This window comes from Mustela erminea, chromosome 5, assembly GCF_009829155.1.
Source record: "Mustela erminea isolate mMusErm1 chromosome 5, mMusErm1.Pri, whole genome shotgun sequence".
Classification (NCBI taxonomy): Eukaryota; Metazoa; Chordata; class Mammalia; order Carnivora; family Mustelidae; genus Mustela; species Mustela erminea.
Genome location: NC_045618.1, coordinates 139,040,668 through 139,064,759, shown reverse-complemented (window position 1 = coordinate 139,064,759; position 24,092 = coordinate 139,040,668). Strand labels below are relative to the sequence as shown.

The following is a 24,092-nucleotide window of genomic DNA, read 5'->3' as shown; positions in this document are numbered from 1 at the left end:
TGCAGTCACATCTCGGCTAAAGGGTGCAAGAGGCCTAGCTTCTGGCCTATCTTGGCCTTCCACGTTTCCTTCACTAAACTTCATTTTTAGCTTATGATATAAAGTGAGAGATGGGCGATACTTCCCTTCTCTCGAATACTTGAGGCCGCTGTAGAGTCACTAACTGGCCTAATTTCAATACTGTTTCAGGGAATACGGAAGTGCATGGAGAAGAAGGGGAGCGGGGGAGGGGAATGGCTGGTCAGTGGAGCAGTCAGGACACAACTTACAATTAAGCTCACCAGCCTATATGGGTACGGTTTGTTCCCCCCCCGCCCCCAAACTACAGTAACATCCAAGATCACTGACCACCCTAAAATACCTATGTGACCAAAAATCCTGCATTATCTGTCAAGCACAATAAAATGATATGCACCTATAACCAGAGTTCAGGTGATGCTTTTATCAACACACACTGGATGGGGACAGTTGGTGGAGACAGAAGACTGGGTTCTGACCCAACTCTAGTGTTCATTAGTGGGCTCCTGAGCCAGTCCGTCTGTCTGTCCAAATCTCAGCTAGGTCATCCACAAAACAGGGGGTTGGCGGCAGAGTTCTGAAGTCGACACAGCCTATGTCAGATCTGTGTTTCTACCCTGCTCCCCTCTATGCATTCTGTGTTTTGGAAACTGCAGGGAACCGCGCCATGTGTGGTGGAGGAAGCTAAGGATCAGGACACCACTGGGGGCTGATTTGCTGTTGATGACCTAGAGGAAAGGTGGGGAGAGAGTCATCATGGGAAAAGAGGCGGGCAGTCTTCTGTCTTCATAATCCTACTGCCTCTTCAAGGATCCTGGGAGCAAATGCAACTTAGCCTAGCTTCATGCTTTTGCTAGAGAAAGGTCCTCTAGCTGGCTGAAACCCTGGATCTATCTTATTTCCCCTCTATCTAGTGCACAGAGGCTAACACGGAAACTGTGACGAAGTATGAAGGAGATGAAAATGACTTATCTTACCACCTAGTGATAGCTACTATTAACACTGTAGAACACTGTAGATTTCCCAAAGACAGATCATAGTTTTATACCCTTTTTTATCATGTAGTGGGATTTTTTCCTGTTGACATCTTTCCCATGATTTTTAACAGCTGCATATTTTTCCATCAAGAGCATGTGGCATAACCATTACTTTTTAGAGCCTTTCCAATTTTTCATTAGAGAAAATGAACATCCTTGTAGTATGTCTTCTGCTGAATCACTTCCCTATGCTAGTTTGCTAGGGTATTACCCGTACAGAGGTTATAAGTTTTGTAAAGGTTCTATTACTAATGTTTTCCAGAAAGGTTTCATTGATATATTCTCTGACAGAATCTAAGAGTGCCCCTCACTAAATCCCTACTATTATCATTATATTTAAATAAGGGAGATTATTAAATTATTAGGTGAAACACAGAGCCAAACTCTATTTTCCTTTCTTGAATTACTGGTCAGGCTGTGTATCTCTGAAGTGGTTACTGGACATCTACATATTTTTTTGAGTTGTTTGCTCGTATTATATGCCCATTGTTCTTATTTTCTTACTGATTTGTAAGAGTTACTTGTTTAGAGGCTTTTCCTTTTTTCCCCTTTTCTTTTGGAGCTGAAACCAAGGCTTAATTTATCTGATTAAATTCTTTAAACAAGGTAGATGAAATGGAAGTTTTAGTGTCTGTACAATTTTATTAATGTCTTCTCTCCCTGCTCCTCTTTTGTAATGGTAGAAAGAGCAGATCACTTCACAGCAAAATGTAACTGCACGGAATTAAAAAATGGACGTGGAAACTCCTGGAACCAGTCATTTATCACAGAATGAACAATGTCAATTTTTGAACATACAATCACTTTTCTTCATACTTAACTCGAAATGAGTCAACAGAATTTTATTCAAATTTTACAAATATCCTTTACATTTATTTCGCCTGAGATTAAGCGTGAGAAAATCTGACCTGCAGGTTGACTTCACTGCCCAAACAGTTAGCATCTGAAAATAAAGCTGTGAATGGACATGCATTTACCGAACATAGTTAAACCATCCCGATGAACTCCGATGGCGAATACTGACCCAAACCCAACCTCAATCTGGTCTACATGATCTTCAGAGCCTAGAAGTAACTGTTACTTAATAATGATTAAAAAAATGTCTGCAAATGACAAATTATGAAGGTGTGTCTCGATGCTGAATTTTACTTCAACATTTCTACAGTTGCTGCTTTAGATTACTACTAAAAAATCGACTCCCCAATCTTCAGTATTCAATATGTACTTGAAAACATGTAGCAGCATGGTACAATTCATTGTTATAAATATTAGTACCTGTAATAAAATATAAAAACAGAGTCTCCCTTTTTCAAATATTAAGTCTCTGAATGCTTCATTCATCCTTTGGTTTCAAACCCATACAATGCATGCATATTACATTGCAGAGTGAGCATCGAGACAGAACACTGTGCATCTGTTGGGGAAGGAGGGTCGCTATGGGAATACCAAAGCACATCATAGAAAGGAAACATTGAAGCAAAAATACTTTCTGAATATATACTGTACATTATGTAAACAAACATTCATAATAAGAATCAACACAGGCCAAAATATTGTTTTCTAGGAAATCAGAATCGTCTTCCTCTTAAATCACACACACACACTGAAGATGCTTTTCATTAGGAAAAATGGAGCCTGTTTCTATATTTGCTTATGTGCTTAAATATCTTGGAAACAAGTAATTATTACATTCATTTGCTAACGGTTTGTCCTCTTAGTTGGCTGGCTGTTGCAAACGAGGAATACAGAACTATTATGTCAGTACCTGTTTTCCATTTAATACTAGCTAAGTAATATATAGAATTAATTCATCTTTATCAGTCCATATTAGTAATATAAATAGATTAAGTGTAGCAGTGAATTTCAAAATTTGTGCAGGGGAAACTAGTCGATAATTTGTTTCCAATAAGGCTAGTAGCAAAATAATTACTACAAAGTCAGTCCAAGCTAGTAGTAAACCCCTGATTTAGCAAGCTGAATCCAAGTTTGAAGTTAGGTCATTTTAATTCCTGTATATTACTGTGCAAATCTAGAATTTCCTATGTAAGAGAGAGTGCTGGCAGCCTCAAAGTCCTGTAATAGCAGAATAAAATACTGATTAGGTTTCTGAAATGCAGATACTATATGAAGAAATCTGAGTGTCTTCATGACAGTGTCACAGCAATGACCTTGGGATTCCCTTCATGAATCCAAAACTAAGACAGACAATTCAATCATCAGTAATGTTCTGAGTCAGAAGCCTAAACTTGAAGCGAGAAACGGACATAAAACCAAAGCTGCATTTTCTACTATGACCATATGCGAGTATTTCAAGCTTTATGTCAACATTTTGTACCAGCAGCAGCCCCCTCTAGAAGGAAAAAGCGTAGTCACCACTATCCATCCCTCTTCAAAGCTTCCAGTCTTTGAAGGAGTGCGTTTCCAAATGCTTCCCGGTAGGCAGGGCTGAGCGTATCCAGCAGCGAGTAGACCGTTTCATGATAAGGAGTGTGTAAGTGATCATCCACTTGGTCAAAAGCATAACCTACCACCTACAAGATAAATGCAACAGTGAGTCAAACAACTAGATTTAACTTGGTACAGAAAGCAAAAACCTCCGGTTTACTGGAGCCATTCCTTAATGACACGGTTTCTCAATCAACAGTTAAACTATGCACATTTCTAAGCAATCGGAAACATACAGAACACCACCAGCAAAATGCCTTGTCATTTTTTCCTCAACATGTAAAAGGTTCAGTTTACCTACTCCTTACCAAAAAGGAATGTCAGAAGGAATGTAAAAAGCCACAAAAACCAGTATTTCTTTTTCATAGACTGAGGCATGCTTCTGTTTAATCCCATACCTATTGAGGATCCATTGTAACAAGGCACCAGAACAGAAAATATATTATCAGTCCGTATTTTTTTCATTATTTGAACTCTTTCATAAACAGTTCTAAAAACAGTTTATAGTTTCAATCCTGCTTTACAATTAGTTACATTACTAATTTTACATTACTAACAAAACACTTAACTGACAAGGAAAGAAATGCTCAACTCTGAGAGTAAAGGGCATGCTGCTGTTTGTGTGTGTGTGTGTGTGTGTGTGTGTGTGTGTGTGTGTGTTTTCTTTATACACAGTGAAAGCTTTTGTCCCCAACAAGATCTCTCCTGGTTCACCTGCACAGCATTAGGGCAATATCAGTTTAGTTTTTTGTTGATTTGACTGAAGCTAGTGCACTCCCTATGTAAACTCTCATTTTTTAATGACATCCAACCAAGCCACCTATCTAAGAAGATGCAAGTTGGTTAGAAATGGTGTTGTTTTGGGGCACCTGGGTGGCTCAGTGGGTTAGGCCTCTGCCTTTGGCTCATCTCGGGATCCTGGGATCGAGCCCCGCATTGGGCTCTCTGCTCAGCAGTGAGCCTGCTTCCCCCTCTCTCTGCCTCCCTCTGCCTACTTGTGATCTCTCTCTCTCTGTGTCAAATGATTAAAAATAAAATCTTAAAAAAAAAAAAAAAGAAATGGTGTTGTTTTGTTTTAACTTATTTTCTTATATAAATATTCATTCATTCATTCATTTCACAGACAACAGAGATCACAAGTAGGCAGAGAGGCAGGCAGAGAGAGAGGGGGGGAAGCAGGGTCCCTGCTGAGCAGAGAGCCCAATGCAGGGCTCGATCCCAGGACCCCGAGATCATGACCTGAGCTGAAAGCAGAGGCTTATCCCACTGAGCCACCCAGGTGCCCCTGTTGTTTTGTTTTAAATGACAAGCAGAGGTAGATGAATCAGGACCATGACCCTCCTCTTCAGAATCACGCTGTGCGGCCACACTTTCTTTGCGCATTCCAATTCTATCTGCCCCTCTTTTCCCTGCTAGTCTGCAGTCTCCTCCTGGACAGGGATCATGGTTCGATTTCCAATTCCTGACCCAGGATAGTTGTTCAATAAAAGTTAACTGAATAAGACTGCACAAACAAATACTGGATACCTACAGGCCAGGTTTTTAAGGGATCTAGATGTTTCTGCAAACTATTCATATAAGCTTTCCCCAAATCCTTTTCAGTTTTCTTTCTTTCTCCCGTCTTCCCCCACAATCTTTAGGCTAGAGATAAAGAAGCAGGGACTCAAGAGTTTGAATGACTTACCCCAAATCACTCCAATTCCCATGTTAGGCTTCTGACTCTGATCGGAACCCTGCTTTCTCACAATCATCTCAGAATTAACCAATGCAAGACTGAATTAATATATGCAGGGTCATTTATCTCTACTTTTGATTTGCCTATTTCTGCTTAAGATCTACTTCTACAGAATACATGTTTTTAGCACAAGTTTAGGGATTTAGGAAGGAGAGCACAAAGATTAGTTCATCCAGGTACTACTCCCAAAGCTAAGGACTACGGATGTGGCAGTTACAAGGGGACTGAAAATACTGAAGGGGCTTGCCTCCGCCTTGCAAGCTACCTCAGTGGCGGTGACTGCCTGTCAATGAATACACAGGACACATGGTTCGTGTAATTTTAAGCAAAGTGAATCTAGTGAAATAAAAAGATGTCTGTGCATTGTTTAATATTGTATGACATTCTTACTTGCTTAGGCCTTGCCCCTTCCCTTATGATATGGCACAACGTCGTGGGCCTACTCCTAGGTATAGAAAACAGAAACGTCAGAGACCTTTGATCAAGACTGGTAAGTATTAAAGTCAAAACTAAGTTTTGGGATTTCTAACATCTATTCCTTTGTTGAGATCAAAAATTTTCCTAACAGCGAGTCTTGTCGTCTTATTTAATATTTTTTAAAGATTTTATTTTCTTCTAACACTTTGTGTGTGTGAGAGAGCGAGCGAGCGAGCACAAGCAGGCCGAGTGGCAGGCAGAGGCAGAGGGTGAAGCAGGCTCCCCGCTGAGCAAGGACCCTGACATGGGACCTGACCAGGACCCTTGGAATCTTGACCTGAGCTGAAGGCAGCAGCTTAACGGACTGAGCCACCGGCATCCCAAAGATTTTATTTTCAAGCAATCACTACACCCAAAGCGGGGCTCAAGCCTACAACACTGAGATTAGTGAGTTTTGTTGTTTTAAATGATAAGCGGCTCTTGGGTAGGGCTTTCTACTATTCCCAAGTGAGGATTCTGGTTCAAAGGGCACAGAGAGGTGACTCTGCTTAGAAAAGCTCACTTGTAGGAAAAGACACTCTTGCAAATGTGGAGGCGGAGAATTCTGCTGTGACTTCGTTCTGACCAACAGCTAGAGAACAGTGCAGTCCGGGGTGCTGTCTTAGTAGGAGACACATTTTATAAGAGATGGGAAAAGATCCTCTCCACACAATTATTGCAAAACTCACCCAGCACACAGAATACCTAATTTTAGGAGACATATTTAGCTATAAACAAGAAATTCATTTGGGGGGTGATGATCAAAACAAAATAACACTGCAAATCGAGTTTTTTCTTTTTCAAAAGATATAATTTCCCTATGTTGACTAAAAGATGTTAGAATTAATAAGAATTCCTAGGGAAAAAAGTTCTCCTTATAAAAATCTTGGGGCTGGGGTGCCTGGATGGTGCAGTCAGATGAGTGTCTGCCTCTTGGTTTTGGCTCAGGTCGTGATCTCAGGGTTTTGAGATTGAGCCCTGTGTCGGGCTCTGTGCTCAGTTTCTGCACCCCAACCCCTGCTCTTTCTCTCTAAAAATAAATAAATAAATCTTAAAAAAAATTTTGGAGCTGCTGAGTGTTGCGTTCTCAGTTAACTGCGCTCTCAGTCAACATGCTTCCTGTCCCCCACCCCCTAAAGTGGCAGAGAGAGCAATAAAACAATTTTTTTTTTCCTTCTAAAAAGAAAAGCAACTTACCCTTAGCCCTGCTTCAGTGAGCTCCAGGCAGTATCTGTTCCTCTCTCTTGTTTCCACATTGATATAGGCCACATCATCGGCACAGCGCAGGTTTTTTGAGACAAACATGTTGTTAACAGCAAAGAGGACGTCATTCACAACTGCTTCGGCTTCTAGCTTCATGTCTTTCATATCAGTTTCTTCAAAACCATTAAGATCTGCATCTTCTTCAAACCCGGACATACTGCTCAGCTCCATGGGATTACAGTCTGTTTCCATTCTGTAAAGGAGTGGATGGATATAAAACATGCTTATAAAGAGACATTCCAAACATTATTGATTAAAAGGAGCTATGCCTTAATAGAAAACATTAACTTGCTAGCAACTTTTACAAAAAATACTGTTTCAACCATTTCAGTTGTTTTTCACAGATGTGTACAGATTTTCAAAAAAAGATCTGTATTTTCCACTCTTCCCCCAAAGGTTAATTCCCACAGTGATACTAATTCAGAATATTAGTTTTCGGCTATTATCAACAATGCCTCAGTAAAAATCTTAGTACATACTTCATTTTTTAAAAAGGATTTTACTGATCTGACAGAGAGCACAAGCAGGGGGAGCTGCAGGCAGAGGGAGAGGGAGAGGAGACTCCCTGCTGGGCAGAGAGCCCGACGTGGGACTTGATTCTAGGACCCTAGGATCATGACTGAGCTGAAAGCAGATGCTTAACTGACAGAGCCACCCAGACATCCTCATACTTCTTTTTAACGTGTAATTGTTTTTTCTAGGATAAATATTTAAAATTGGAATTGCTGAGTCAAAGTGTATGCTCATTTTAACTTTCAACAGATACTGCTGATTCACCTTCAAAAAAAGGCTGTACTGATTTATCCTCCATGAATAGAAATATGAGCGACTACACTTTGTCATTACCCTCTTTACAATCCTTGTTAATCTTTGCCAATTTGAGAGGTAAAGAATGATGCCTCACTGTCTTAACATGGATTTCTTTGATTAAACATCTTTTTGATATTTATAGGGTATTCGTAGGTCCAAGATCATAGAACTGTAAAAAACAGAAGCAGAATTGAACTCAGATCATTAAATCAGAATTCAAACCTTTACCTATAGTACATGACTTCTCAGTAGCTCCTTTTATGACTTCTGGATTTGAGGTTTTGCTTACGAAGGCCTTCCCCACTCTATGATTGATTACATTTTATTTTTATTTATTAAAAAGATTTTTATTTATTTATTTGACAGAGAGAGATCACAAGTAGGCAGAGAGGCATGCAGAGAGAGAGAGGAGGAAGCAGGCTCCCTGTGAAGCAGAGAGCCTGATGTGGGGCTTGATCCCAGGACTCTGGGATCATGACCTGAGCTGAAGGCAGAGGCTTTAACCCACTGAGCCACCCAGGCAACCCGTGATTGATTACATTTTAAAAACCTCTTATCTTCTGAGTTCTTATTCCCTGTACAGTTAACTTTCTGATCCACCTGGAATTTAGTTTGTGTAGATTTAATTTTGAAATGGATGGCCTAACACCATTTATTGAATGACTAACTCATGTTTTTACCACTTCTCTGAACTGATCCAAATATTATAATTTGAAAAACATTATTTTTCAGGCTAACTCAATCCAACATTCCTGCCAGGTTGCTATGGAGTTCTAACTTCTCTTCTGTAACTGGGGTAGCAGTGAATACTGTTAAAATTCAAAACGTATGAATGAGAAAAGTTAATGAATGTCAAATTGCACTGGAATGGAGGCTTTTTCAGAAGAAAATACGGTTTCTTTTTAGCTGCAGGCTTTCAAAATTAAGATTCCTTTTCTTTGGGGACGCCTGGGTGGCTCAGTTGGTTAAGCAGCTGCCTTTGGCTCAGGTCATGATCCCAGCGTCCTGGGATCGAGTCTCACATCGGGTCCCTTGCTCCGCAGGGAGCCTGCTTCTCCCTCTGCCTCTGCCTTCCATTCTGTCTGCCTGTGCTCTCTCTCTCTGACAAATAAATAAATAAAATCTTAAAAAAAAAAAAAAAGATTTCTTTTCTTTGAACTGGATTAAGCATCCATTATCCTGAATGTAGTAGGACTCTTCAACTTGGTATGAGCATTTATATAATTTCTCTTAAATTAAATTAATTAAATTAAATTAAAAATTCCATCTCTTTTTCTACAGTTACTGACTTGTGCTCTATTTGTAAAATTAAAAATCCTCTACATTAGTGATTTTTACCTTGGCCACTGACCCCACCTCAGAGAAGTGAATCAAAATCTCTGGGAGATTTTGCTGTGTATTTTTAGAATTTAGAGAATTCTACTGTGTAGACGCTGCTCTAGAATTATTCACAAAAATCTTAAGGAGTTAGAGTTCCTGTAGCTGCACATCATTTGCCATCATTAAAGACAAACTATTTGCTCAAGGCAGTTCAATGATAAACTATATCAAGCCATTTCAAAAAACTGCATAGCAAATGTCCTCCAATCCTATTCCAACTAAGGATATGTTTTAAGGCTCCTTTACCTTGTCTTCCATGCTACTTAAAAGAATGAGTCATTCACTACTGGCAAGTCAATTATGGCTGGAGCATCTGTCAGATAACTGGAACCTCATACTGACTTATATATATGAAAGTGAAAACACCTGTTTTTCTAAAAATTTCTACCTTACTCTAAAAATCATCATTATGTACCTTAATATTATACATGATTTTATGTATAAAAAAAGAGCCCATTTAAATTTTTTTAGAGTCAGTTTTGAAGATTTTGAAATGGAACTGTCCATTTATAAGTCTCTTAACAGCATGAATAGTGAACATCTTTGTTTTCCTTAAGTGATCAAGAACCTCAATTATGGGATCCCTGGGTGGCTCAGTGGGTTAGGCCACTGCCTTCAGCTCAGGTCATGATCTCAGGGTCCTGGGATCGAGTCCCGCATAGGGCTCTCTGCTCAGCAGGGAGCCTGCTTCCCTCTCTCTCTCTCTCTGCCTGCCTCTCCATCTACTTGTGATCTCTCTCTGTCAAATAAATAAGTAAAATCTTAAAAAAGAAAAAAAAGAACCTCAATTATGGATATCAGAAATAATAATCATTACATAAAAAAGATATTTATATGAGAAAGTTTGTTGACAAGCTTTTAAGGTAGAAGTCTAATTCACTGCAATTAGGACCTTAATGATGGAGAAAGACGAGGAATCCGACATCAGAACGGAAGAAACCCTCACAGGTCAGGAAAGTAGGTCATCAAGCTGTTGCTATGTAATAATTAGCACCAACAGGCAAAAAAGAGACAACTTTCCTAACTGCAAACTTTTAGATTTTTTCTAAAATGTCTTGGGGCACCTGGGTGGTGCAATCAGTTGAGCGTCTGTCTCTTGATTCTGGCCCAGGTCCTGACCTCAGGGTTGTGAGATCCAGCCCTGTATCGGGCTCTGTGCGGGGCATGGAGGCTGTTTGGGCTTCTCCTCCCCCGTCCCCTGTGGCCACCCATGCCTTGTTCACTTGCTCTTTCTCAAAAAAATAAAAAACAAAGTCTTTACATGATACATTGAAAAAAGACATTCAGAGCTTCTGGCGATGATACATACACAGGAAAAGGATGTATTTCAGTATTAAAGCACTACGCAAATTAATAATATTTTTCACTCGTTATTACTTCAAGATCTATAATTTATCTTTTATCCATTATAACAGGCTCTTGATTATTATCAATACCCTTTTGCTTTCCTAATAGCACCCAGATTTTCTTAGGGAGTCATAATGCCCTCGTTCCTTACTAAGTAAAATAACGGAATAACTTGAGTGAGATTGACCCCGGTCCTGGCTCAAGACTGTCGTCCTCAACCCATGAATTCTTCCCAGTCCCCCCAGGCCACATAAGTTTGAACATAGAGCCCCAGTTGTTCCTGGAAGCCATCCTGAGATGGGGAAACTAGTCCAAGGATGATCCTGATGGTGGGAAAGAACAGAGCCAAGAGTTTCACAGGGAAACGGAGCCAGACTCCCGATGGCTGCCTAACTTTCACATTTTTCAGTTACTAAATCCAACAAATCCCCATTCTTTTACTGGCAACTGAAAGCATCCTAATTGATTCAGAAGCCTCTACCCCAAATGAAAAGTAGTGACTGATCTAGCTCTTCAACAGCTTTATAAGAGATCTGAAAAATGGAGCTCTGATATTTTTGTGCCTGTCGTGCTGAACGTGCTTAATCAAAGTGTTGCGGAATGTGAGTATTAGTACGTAAATCTTAGTTTTCTACTGCTGCTGTAACAAATGACCATGAGCCCAGTGGCTTAAAACAACATGAATTCATTTCCTTATCATTCTGGAGTTAAAAAAAAAAAAAAAAAATCGAGAATCCAGGCAGGAGCAGGCTGCATTACTTCTGGAGCCTTCAGAGGAGAACCTGTTTCTTTGCCTTTGCTAGCTTCTAGAAGCCGGCTGTAACCGTAATTCAATCCTTGGCTCATGGTCCCTTACCTCCCCACCTTCAAAGCACATCACTACACTCTCTGGTTCTGTGGGAACACCTTTTTTTTTTTTTTTTATTCTGACTCTTGACATGGACACCCCCTTTTACAAGGACCCTTGTGCTTGCATTGGGCCGACCTGGGCAATCTAGGATACACCCGTCCAAGGTCCTAAAGTGACCCCATGATCTCGAGGTCCTGTACACTGAGATCCTCTCTTGAGGAGACTGAACACAGAGCCATGAAGGCACCACCAAACACAAAGGCAGCCGGTGGGGACAGTGCTAGAGCTACGGCAGTAGACCACAGAGCAACGGAGTGGCTTTATCAATGGGACACTAAAGAAATCGTTTCTACATTTCTGATAATGCATCCCAGTAACTAAAGATACTGTGAGCAGGTACCTCATGATATATTTATTCACATACATAGTCTACAATTAAAATATTAAAAACACATAAATATGAATTTAAACAGAAGATAAAATATGAACTATAAACTTATTTTCTTTTATTTCTCAATGTATTATCTTGTATACCTGACTGTGGAGGCCTGGACCAGAGAGGCTGAGGAAATGGGCGCCCATCTCGGTGAAGGGACACTACCAGAATTACTCTTGACACATTAGAGTCTGGTTACCAGATGGCTCTCTCATCAGTATGAATCTGGTAAAAATCCTTGGTTTCCCTTTCTGCAGGAAAAACAATTTATCATTATGTAACAAATTCTAGACCAACAGAACTTCGTGCAATGATGGAAACATTATTTATTAGTGCTATCCAAGACAGTAGCTACCAGCTCCTGGTTAGAGTGACTGAGGAACTGAAACTCAAATTTCATTTAATTTTTCATTCATCTAAGTTTAAATAGGTAATGGCTCCTGTATCAGACAGCATGGGTATACATGTTTGTGGATACCTGTGGATACTATGATAAGGAAATGAGTTTTTATTACAGTTGAAAAAAAAATCCAGTAGATATAAAGATACTAAATTTATATAGGAATAGCAAGATTTGGAAATACATGTTAGAAGAAAAATTTCTTTTGGAAGATTTCATTTACTTGAGACAGGGAGAAGGAGAGGAGAGGAGAGAGGTGGGGAAGGGCAGAGGGCGAAGCAGGCCCCCCGCTGAGCAGGGAGCCTGATGTGGCTCTCGATTCCAGGACCCCAAGATCATGACCTGAGCCAAAGGCAGGAAGCACAACCAACTGAGCCATCCAGGCACCCCTATAAAAAACATTTTGAATCTTAGATACTCTATGGAGGGGAATTAACCATCTTGTTTTAAATGGTAAAAAGTAATGAATTACTTCTTATGTTTTGTGATCTTGTCAACTTAGACTCTAACTTTATTATCATATATCATAATTATCAAATATATCCCACTGTGCACCTATATATCCAGCATTTCTCTAAGCATTAGGATACTAAATAAAGGTGTCTACTGGGGGGGGGGCACCTGGGTGACTCAGTTTGTTGAATATCTGACTCTTGATTTCGGCTCAGGTCATGATCTCGGGGTCCTGAGATTGAGCAGTGCACTGGGTTCTGCATTCAATGGGGAATATGCATGAGTTGCTCTCTCCCTCTCCCTTGTACTCTCTCTCTGAAATAAAGAAATCTTAAAAAAAAAAAAAAGATGTCTACTGGTATTATAGCTTAATTTGGGAAATAAGGCAAGCACAAGAAATACGTATGTAAATATTAACATTATGCACAGGCATCATAATTAAAACCCAAGAAATGTACTTAATTGTGAGTGGCAGGTAGTTAGAGAAAGCAATGATATGTCTTGGTCCTACTACAAACTTACCACTGAACTTGTATGAACCTGGGCTGGCCATGTAACCTCACTGGACTCATGGTTTTCTCACCTATAAAATAAGGGGAATAGACAGTAAATTCTTTACTGTTCGCTAGAGCTCTGACATTCTGTGATCTATGACGTAATTGTCAATTATGATGGGGCTTCACTTTGACTCATGGACCAGGTCAGTCAAAACTGGTTTTGAATGAGCACAGGTGAAGTTATGGATAAAGCAAAAAGGACTCAAGAGTTGTGAAGAATTCTCCATAGGGAACAGAGCATTTTAAGGAAGAGTCTGCATGGGGTGTGGCAGGAATTCTAAGTAGACTAGCCTAACTAGTCGAATGCAAGGACAATGTTAGGAGAGGAAGGATACAGATGGCCCAGTCTGAAGTGTACTGCTAACTCAGACAGGAGAATTTGCTTTGGATAGAATAGCCTCTTTCAACTTCTTTGTAAATGGTTAACAGCAACAATCTTCATATCTAAAGTGGGTTTCCTTTAGGCAGCATATAGTTTGGTCCTGCCTTTTTTTATCCAATCTGGCAATCTCTACTTTTTAATGTAGTGTTTAGACCACTTATATTTAATATGACTACTATAATTATTGATGTGGTTACTATTCTCTACCTTTTAATCATAGTGTTTAGACCACTTATACTTAATATGACTACTATAATTATTGATGTGGTTACTATCAATTTTGCTGTTTTCTACTTGTGCCATCTGTATTCTCTTCCCTTTTCCTTATTTTTCTGCCTACTTTTGGACTGACCACTTCTTAGAGTTCTATTTTATACCCTTTGGTGGCTTATGAACTTTTTGTTGCATGTTTTTATTGGTTACTTTAGTTCGTACTATACATCTTTATCACAGTTTACCTTCAACCTTAATTGGTATTATAGCCCTTATGTACAGCATAAGAACCTTACAAGAGTATACTATATAGCCTTTTTGCTATTTTTGTCATATTTTACTTCTACATGTTAAAAACTTTGTAACAACTTTTGTTTTAAACAATCTTTCAGTGATTTAGGTAATATGAAAGAAGTATTTGGGGATGCCTAGTGGCTTAGTTGGGTAAGCGACTGCCTTTTATTCACGTTATGATCCCAGGGTCCAGAGACTGAGTACCTCATTGGGTTCCTTCCTCAGCAGGGAGCCTGCCTCTCTCTCTGCCTGCTGTGCCCCCTACTTGTGTTTACTCTCTCTGAAAAATAAAATCTTTAAAAAAGAAATATTTAAGAAAAAGTATTTTATATTTAACCATATAATTACTATTTCTGGTGCCTGTGTTTATTTACATTTGCATATATGATTGGTATCATATTCCTCTGCCTGATGTACTTCCTTTAACATTTCCTATAGTACAGGTCTGCTGTTAATGAATTCTTTCAGCCTGTGAATATCTAAAGAAGTCTTCCTTTCACCTTCAGTTCTGAAAGATATTTTTGCTGGGTATAGAGTCCTGGGTTGACAGTTCCCCCCTCTCCCTTCAAGATTTTAAAGTTGTCTCTCTAATACTATTTTGCTTACTTTATTTCCCATTAGAAATCTGATGTCATTCTTATCTTTGTTCCTCTGGATGTAGTTTTCCTGATTTCTTTTGCTTGGGGTTCATGGAGTCTCTTACATCTTTGGGTTTTTATAATTTTTAACAAAATTGGAAAATTTTTTGCCATTGTTTCTTCAAATATTGATCTATCCCTCCTCTCTTTGGGGACTCAAATTTCATGAATATTAGTCTAAATGAAGTTGTCCTACTCCTTTTTTTTTAAGACTTCATTTATTTGAGAGAGAGAGAGAGAGAGTGAGAGAGGGAACACAAGCAGGGGGAGTAGGAGAGGGAGAAGCAGGCTTCCTATGGAGCAGGAAGCCCAATGCAGGGCTCGATCCCAGGGCCCTGGGATCAGGACCTGAGCCCAAGGCAGATGCTTAATAGCTGAGCCACCCAGGCACCCTGTCCTTCTTTACATTTCATGTTTTTAGTCTCCCTTCTCTTTGTGTTTCACTTTGAATAGCTTCTAGTGCTATGTCTTCAAATTTACTAATCTACAGTGTCATCTCTTCTTTTTAAAAAACACATTTTCCACATCTCTACTTAATTTGCTCAGTCTTTTCTCAAGATTTTTCAACACGGGAAATGATGTTTTAATGTCCTTGTCTACTAATTTCATGGTTTCTTTACAATTTACAGGTTTTTGTTACTGTGGAAGGTATACTGCTGCTTTGTATGCCTGTTGATTTTTGGTCGGATGCCAGACAAGGTGTGTGTGTGTGTGTGTGTGTGTGTTTTGTTTTTTTTTTTAACCAGGTACAGTCATGGCTATTTTAATATTCCTCTAAGTATCTAAGTATCACTGAGCATTCTTCTGGGATATAGCTATCTGGAAATAGCTTGATCTTTTTGGGTCTTGCTTTTAGACTTGTTAAGGTAGTATCAAAGCTACATTTAGTTTCTGGTTAATTTTGACCCACTACGGAGTCAAAGACCATTCTGATTATTCTTTTTTTTTTTTTTTTTAAAGATTTTATTTATTTGACAGACAGAAATGACAAGTAGGCAGAGAGAGAGGAGGGGAGCAGGCCCCCTGCTGAGCAGAGCGCCTGATGCAGGGCTCGATCCCAGGACCCTAGGATCATGACCTGAACTGAAGGCAGAGGCTTAACCCACTGGGCCACCCAGGTGCCCTGACCATTCTGATTATTCTGATGTCCTATGGATTATCAGCGTTTTCTATTTTTGGTGACAGGAACAGGAACATCCCTGTTTGAGCTCTGAAAATTCCTCTAATTTTTTTGGGTAGTTTCCTCACACCTATGTGTTGATCAGTATTTGGCTGCAGGCTGTAGAAGGATCTTCTCTATCTTTCTATAGCTCTTGCTTTCTGTGAAGCTCTCTAATTTCTAGTGCTCTGTCTTAGCTGACTTGGGCTTCCTGAACTACTAGCTCCATATATTCAACTCAGGGGGGTTACTGCACTCTACCTGGGTTTCTTCTCCCAGTGCCATGCCTGCAAATTTTCTCCGGGGAGTAAGCTCGGGCAACGGGCTTACCTCATTTGTATCTTGTCTCTCAGCGATCAGTGTCCTTCAGTCCGATGCTCAAAGTCTTAAAGGCTTTTTCTCCCCATGTATTTTTGCCCACTTTCTTATTGTTTTAGGTGAAAGGGTAAATCTGGGCCCTGTCCCTCAGTTTTTGCCAGGAGTGCACATCACAGTGACCAGTTTTGAGCTAACTTTGCAATCTTATTTCATCAGTTTTTCTTTCAGTGATATTTGGGCTCTCCCATATTACTTTTAAACTCACCACCCTTAGATCAAGAGTTGCATACTCCACTGACCAAGGCAGCCAAGGTACTACTCCTCTCCCCTATTACTCTGGATCAGCTTTACCACCTTACTAGTTCCTCCAGTAATGGGCTAAACATATTTTTAAAAATTCTGAGTATAGTGACATATAATGTTAAATTAGTTTCAGGTGTACAACTTAGTGATTTGACAAGTTCATACATTATGCCATGTTCACAAGTGTAGCTACCATCTGTCTTTTTACATCGCTATTACAATATCACTAACTGTATTCCTTAGGTGTGCCTTTTATTCTCACGACTTATTCATCCCATAGAGTTAAAACACATTTTTGACATATGCTTACTATGTTTGTATAAGACCCATGTTTCTAAGTTAAAAAATTGTACTTTGATATTACAGGTGACTCTTGAACAAAATGGATTTGAATAGCATAGTTCCACTTATATGCAAATTTTTTCAATAAATACAGTATTGTACTATAAATGTATTTTCTCATAATTTTTTTTTAAAAAGGATTCTTTTATTTTAGAAAGAGTTCACACAGGGTTGGGAGGAGAGGCAAAGGGAGAGTCTTGGGTAGACCCTGTCCTGAGAAGAGGCCTATACAGGGCCCAATCTCATCACCCTGAGATCACCACGTGAGCCAAAACCAAGAGTCGAAGGCTTAACCGACTGTGCCACCCTGGCACCCTCTTCCTTACAATTTTCTTAGTAACATCTTCTTTTGTTAAGAATATATTGTACAGGGCGCCTGGGTGGCTCAGTGGGTTAAGCCGCTGCCTTTGGCTCAGGTCATGATCTCAGGGTCCTGGGATCAAGTCCCGTATCAGGCTCTCTGCTCAGCGGGGAGCCTGCTTCCTCCTCTCTCTCTCTCTGCCTGCCTCTGTGCCTACTTGTGATCTCTCTCTGTCAAATAAATAAATAAAATCTTAAAAAAAAAGAATATATTGTACAATGCACGTAATATACAAAATCTGTGTTAATTGGCTGTTCATGTAAATGATAAAGCTTCCAATCAAAGGCAGGCTATTAGTTAAAAGGGTTTGGGGAGTCAAAAGTTATACCTGAAAAAAAAAGTTATACTTGGATTTTCAACTGCATGGGAGTTGGTGCCTGCGTTGTTCAAAGTTCAGCTGTACTTTCAGACTTTTAGTCTTCAAAATTCAGCTCAGAAACATTTATTTCAGGATTCTGTACCGGATCTTGAGAAAGAGTTAATCATGATATCCTTCTTCCTTTGCATTAGTACTGCTGTAGGTTTTCATACTTCATTGCAAATCAGGGCCTGTGATACATTACCAGCACAGGGTCACACATAAGGCAGGTCTTCACTGAATACATGTATTTTTAAGTTTATTTATTTATAATTTATACCCAATGTGGGGCTTGAACTTACCACCCCGAGATTAAAAGTCACATGCTCTACCAACTGAGCCAGCCAGGTGCCCCTTCACTGAATATTTTCTGAATGAATAAACCGAAGAAAATACTTGAACTCTCTGCTTCTTAATCTGCAATACTTGGCCTTGTAACAAGGGGCATACAAAATCTAGGATTAACACTGCAGACATTCCCCCCAAATACACATCACTGTTATAGTAACAACAGTCTGAAGTATGATGCAAAATGGCCATAATTTTAAAGCAAATGGAGGTGTTAAGGCATGCCCTCTTCAGGTTATGCCTCTACACTGCTACGGTTTCCCTTGCCTCTGATAAAAATATTTGAGTAAAAAGTAAAAGAAGTACTGCTCTTCCCTAAGAAATTAACTCAAAAAGCTTAAAATTCCAGGCATTGGGTCTGGGGGTATGACGTTAATAAGCAGAGGTGGAAGCTAGTAGAAGGGTAGCAGGTTAATACTGAGTTAGATCTAAGTCTCTATACTTCTTCCCACTTCAGTTAGTATAATTTTTTTTGTAAAAAGTTAAGGTAATTATTAATAGCTCTTACTCCAACTCTTGGTATGATTTAGGGGCTGTAGTCAGTGTTTTTGGAGGATTCATGAAACTGGTTATCAAGATATTGATTACTAAGTCTTTTATTCCCTCTTAATTGTTTATATTCTAACTTTTTTTTTTCTTTAATTTTCTAACTCTTCTATGGCAAAAAGAAAATGTACTATGTTTGCAATAAAACAAGAAGAGTCTTTTTTTTTTTAAAATTTTTTATTAAGAAGAGTCTTTTGAAAATGTGATATTCTCGGGGCACTTAGGCGGCTCAGTGGGTTAAAGCCTCTGCCTTTGGCTCAGGTCATGATCGATCCCAGGGTCCTGGGGTCAAGCCCCGCATCTGGCTCTCTGCTCAGCAGGGAGTCTGTTTCCTTTCCTCTCTCTCTGCCTGCCTCTCTGCCTACTTGTGATCTCTGTCGATAAATAAATAATATCTTAAAAAAAAAAAAAGAAAATGTGATATACTGGAAAGTACAAGGTATAGAAAGAGAACATTCTTCTTAAAGAAGCCAAGCTATTGAGATAGTTAAAGCAGCTTCAGTTTCAAGTGGAATGAGAGGTCTGAATTTATCTGCTTCTCAAACAAGAGTTCTGAAAGTAAAGATGAATCAAGTTGATTAATTATAATTAGCAACATTTAGAAATTGGCCAAAGCTAAAGCTAGTTTAATCTTTATTTTCTGTTAACATATATTTAATCTGTTTTCAGTAGCTCTTCTGAAATTATGTAATTATGAAATTCTGTATTTTGAAACTAATTTTATTTATTTATTAAAAAATAAAAAAAAAGACTTTATTTGAGAGAGACAGAACAAGAGAGAATGAGCTGGGGGTGTGGGGAAGAGGCAAAGAGAGAGGAGAAGCAGGCTCCCCAACGAGTAGGGAGCCTGATACAGGGCTCCACCCCAGGACCCTGAGATCATGACCTAAGCCGAAGACAGATGCTTAACTGACTGAGCCACCTAGGCTATATCAAAATTTTAAAACTTAAAATCAGAATTATCATGTATTACAAATATGCAGTATTTGTAATTCAAATAAAAATGGTGTATTTTTTTCAATTTATACACTTATACATAAAATTACTCTGCACCCTACTTCCAACAATGACAAAGACACATATACATGACCAAGTAATAACAAATCAATTACGGAGGGTGCTAATAGTGAAGAAGCATAAAGACAGTATTAATCTGAGAAGGCTTGTAAAGTGTAGATAAGCAGCAATACTGCACCTCTGTGAACAACCCTTCCCTCAAAACCAGAAACTGTAAATGAGATTCTAAGAAAAAAACTGAATGCTTAAAAAAAACCCTCCAGGTTTTAAGTTTTTTGTTTCCATGTAATCCTCTAGGTTACACAGAGGATTGGGTACGATATTTTTAATATAAATACATTACACGTAAAATAAGACAAATCAATATTTAAAGAGATATAAAATAGAAAACCTCTTTGCTTTCCATTTTGACTCTAAATTGGCCCCCTACCAGGATCTGAGGAATATGCCATTGCCAGCACCTTAACAAAACTGGAATATCTTCTGGGTGCTATTAGTTATTCTGGCAGACTGCATCACCTCATAGAACATTTCCAGAACGCTGTGGTACCATCATACATCAATTATTTAGGAACCAGCCCTTTTTTTTTTTTTTTTTTAAAGATTTTATTTATTTATTTACTTGAGAGAGAGAGAGAGATCGGGAACACAAGCCGGGGAAAGAGGCAGAAGGAGAGGGAGAAGCAGACTCCTCACCAATCAGTGAGCCCCATGTAGGACTCCACCCCAGGACTGCAGATCAACACCGGGGCCAAAGGCAGATGCTTAACAGAGTGAGCCAACCAGACACCTCAGGAACCAACTCTTACTTCACCTGTGGGTATGATTTTTGTGCTGTTAGTGTTTTGGAAGATTGATGAACTGATTACCAAGGTATTTATCACGGAGTTCTTCATTCTCTACTTGATTTAATAGACTTTGTTGTGTTTCATCACAAATTTACTGCATCGAAAGAGCTGAAAAAATACTGTGGATTTGTTCTCGAAGACAACGCTTATATATATGCATGACAAAAGAATAGAAACAGGGGCAACTGGGTGCCTCAGTCTATTAAGAATCTGCCTTTGGCTTAGGTCACAATCTGGTCCTGGGATGGAGCCCTGTATAAGGTTCCCTGCTTGGTGGGGAGTCTGCTTCTCCTTCTCCCTCTGCACCCCTCCCCCCACACTCGTGCTTTTTCTCTCTCTCTCTCAAATACATAAAATCTTAAAAAATAGAATAGAGGCAAAATAAAATGATTTCAAGAGCAGTATACAGATTTCCAATTTTCACTATGAGAATCTGACTTTACAGGTGACATTCAAACAGTCAGCAGAGGGCTAGAATGCAGTATCTTAATCCGGATGACTTTTTTTTTTTTTTTAAAGATTTTATTTATTTATTTGACAGAGAGAGATCACAAGTAGGCAGAGAGGCAGGCAGAGAGAGAGGAAGGGAAGCAGGCCCCCTGCCAAGCAGAGAGCCCGATGCGGGACTCGATCCCAGGACCTTGAGATCATGACCTGAGCCGAAGGCAGTGGCTTAACCCACTGAGCCACCCAGGTGCCCCCCGGATGACTTTTTATTTGTATCCTGTATCACAGTCTGGAAAATCCTCTCAATAAGAACAAGAAGTGGCCAGCCTGTAGGTGCAGTGGTTAAAGGGTTTCAAACACCGCCAAGAATCAGCTCTGTGACCCACTCTGGGCCTTGGGGCAAGATACTTGAGTCTCTTTGGTCACACATTCCTTTCTAAAATGAAGCCAACCACAGAATCACCTAATGGGATACCACAAGTACATATGGAACGTGCTTAGCATGGTGCTAAGCTCAAGAAATATCTGTTTATTGTTATATATTAAAAAGATGGTTAAAGAAGAGCTGACTCTGAAACTCAAGCCATTTAACTCTGAGTCTGGTGCTTTTTATATCACGTAAAGTCCTGTGGCTGCTGCCCTCTTGTACTGCTTCCAGAACCATGCAATGTGGGAGCCCTAACATCATATTCCTGTTACCTCAAGTGCAAGTATCAAAAGGCCAACAGCATGTCATCCACTTTTGTTTCACAAGTTAACATGGATTTCTCTGAAGGATGCGCATCTGGTCTGTAGCCTCTAACCTGTCACTTCAAAGCCTTTTACAGAATTCTTAAAAAGCTGGCAGCTGAGTGTTTGGTTGACAATGTTTCTTCACCTTCCTCACTTAACACTAGGTGTTAACATTTTGTGAAGGTACTCTGCTAAAACAAAAATAGCACTGTGATTTAGGCTGAGTTCATACCCTATTTGAGCTAAAAGTATAATAATGCTAGGTTCTAAGCCTAACAATTATGCTTTCTCCTAGAGAGCATAAAACATACAAGGCAACACCGGTAACACTCAAAGGGAGCATGTTTATTAAAAAATCTTCTGATTTTTATTTTCCTTTCCTGATATTTGAAATTTCAGCCATTCCATGGACAGGCTGAATGCAATCCTCTATTCCAAAGGAAATTACTTAACATTTGGACTTGAAAGAAGAAGTCAATTGTATCCGTTTGTCAAAAGTCTGGTTCAAACCTCACAAGGCCTACTCCAACAACCTGCCAAATGAGATTCCACCTTTTCATCACTTTGTTATACTCCTTTTATGGCAAATGTAATTATTATTCATAAACATGTCTTACTTACCATCTTCAAAATATATCTAGAATCTAACTGCTTCTTACTACCTTGACTCCGACTACTCTAGTCTAAGGTACTGCCTTCGGCTGCCTGGATTCCCGCAATAATTTCTAACTGCTCCGACCTTTTCTCCTTAGGTCCTCCCACCTCCACACCGCAGTTAACATGATCCCATAGAAGCCAAGGCCAGACTGTGTCCCTTCTTCCCCGAACCCCTTCACCTACCCAGAGTTAAAGGCCAAAGTCCTTATAGGTCCCTTTAGGACCTGCCTCCACCCAAGCCCCCACAGCTCCTCCTTCTTTTTATTTCATGCCCCCCCTGGTGCTCCCTGAACTCACCAAGCAAGCCCTTGCCACAGGGCCTTGCCCTTGCTTTCCCCCACCATGGAAAACAACACCCCTTGCTCCCCAGTGTTCTCCAAGACTCTCCTAAAATATCCCCTTATTAAGTAAGAGAGGTCTTCTGCTAACCCCTCTGTATACAAGTGGCAATCTCTTCCCTCTCCATTATCTTTATATCGCTTTTCTTTTTTTCCTATAGCACTTACCAGCGCAGGGTCCACAATATATTTAATTATTGTTTGCTTCTCTTCCCTTCAATAAAATAGAAGCTCCATGAGGCCAGGATCCTCATCTGTTCATTGCTCTATCCCCAGCACCGAGAACACTCTCTGGCACCATAGCAGGCAACAAATAAATATTTACTGAATAAAATAATGGCCCTTTCACCGTAGAACATAAACTCCGGGACTTCTTTTCTACCTTTTCCACATCACAAACTGTGGTCTCACCTTCACTGAATGGGCCCCTAACAAACATTTCTGAATGAACCAAGAGCAAGGGAACTGAAGTGACCCGAGAATGCTTAGGACACACGAAGAACGAGGGGACCCACGATCAAAGCAACTACACACACCAGAGAGCACGCTGGGTCTCAAATGCGAAAGTGGCTGTGGAATAGGGGAACCGGAGCTTTCGCCATCTGTCAACATTTCCGGGCTGTGCTGGTGGAAGTTACCCTCGAAGCAATAAAATCTCCTGAAACCCGTCGTCTTAACTCCCCATCCCTAATTAAACCTTCCGCCCCGGTGCACTGCTTAGGTTCGCCCCCTACTCCAGCTCGGCTCGTCGGGATTCTAACCCCGGGCATCTGGCCTCCAGGACACCAAACACAAGCGCGCAGGCCTTTCGGGGCTGACCAAGTTAAAGGGCGGCTCGGCCTCTGCAGGAGCTGCCCTCTAAAAGGCAGGAATCCGGTGGCGCAGATTCCCAGAGCAGCACAAGTACTTCGCGCAGGTTTCCGCGGGGTCCCGAGCCTCCGGCATTGAGCAGGGAAAGCGGTCCTGCCCACGGATGCCTCCGCAACTCAAGTTTCCCGGGGCCCGGTGCAGCGCACCCGGCACGAAGAAAGCGCTCTGCCAACTGCAAGCCGCTAGGCAAACAGGACGGAGATGAAGCTTGGAAACAATACCTGAAAGACGCGGGGGACGAGTAACTTGCTGACAATGGGCACCGGTCAATACCCGGGGCGGGGGAGACTAGGGGGAGCGGGCGCGCGGCGGCGCGAAGGACCGAGAGACGCTGCAGCCCCTCGCCCGGGGCCCGTGGCGCTCCGAGCGCCCGTTTCCGGGGTCGGGGTCCCAGGTAACCGGACGGCCCAGGCCAGGCGCGCCCCCAGACCCCTGTCAACCCGGGCACCGGGCCCCTTCCGCCGTCGACCCCCACGGTCCCGCCCGCCGCGTCCCGCTCGCAGGACCCCCGGGCCTCGCCCGAGCCCCTCTCGGCGGCCACCCGCCCGCTGCCTCCCCGGCGACCGCTCACCTCCGAGCGCCCGGCGACCTCCTCTTCCTCCCTCCCGAAGCGTCTGGAGCCGACTCGCGGCGCCGTCCCGCCTCCCGCCCTCGCGCCGCCCCGCCCCCTCGGAGCCGGAACCGCTCCCTTCAGGGCCTTGTCCCCGCCTCCTCAGCTCTAGTGTGGCGTCACT

At 40.9% G+C, this 24,092-nt stretch overlaps 1 protein-coding gene across 6 annotated transcripts; it reads right to left on the bottom strand.

The window, feature by feature from the left end:
- Positions 1–1,876: 1,876 nt before the first annotated feature.
- Positions 1,877–24,014, bottom strand: GSKIP (GSK3B interacting protein). Of its 6 annotated transcripts, none has more exons than XM_032345201.1 (5): positions 23,930–24,014; positions 13,153–13,213; positions 11,876–12,028; positions 6,889–7,147; positions 1,877–3,586 (listed from the first exon to the last, which is right to left on the bottom strand). In XM_032345201.1, exons 4-5 carry the CDS (start codon positions 7,144–7,146, stop codon positions 3,431–3,433), a joined length of 414 nt encoding a protein of 137 aa, XP_032201092.1. In that variant the 5' UTR covers position 7,147; positions 11,876–12,028; positions 13,153–13,213; positions 23,930–24,014; the 3' UTR covers positions 1,877–3,430. The 6 variants fall into 6 exon arrangements, with proteins under 6 accessions (XP_032201092.1, XP_032201093.1, XP_032201094.1 ...); XM_032345202.1 differs by lacking the exon at positions 23,930–24,014 and adding an exon at positions 23,580–23,808; XM_032345203.1 differs by lacking the exon at positions 11,876–12,028.
- Between the last annotated feature and the right edge of the window lie 78 nt (positions 24,015–24,092).

Coding starts and splice junctions, on each gene's coding strand:
- GSKIP (XM_032345201.1), bottom strand. CDS start 7,146: ATGGAAACAGACTGTAATCCCATGGAGCTGAGCAGTATGTCCGGGTTT. Junction 3,587..6,888: donor TCACTGAAGCAGGGCTAAGG/GTAAGTTGCTTT, acceptor TTTATCTTGTAG/GTGGTAGGTTATGCTTTTGA.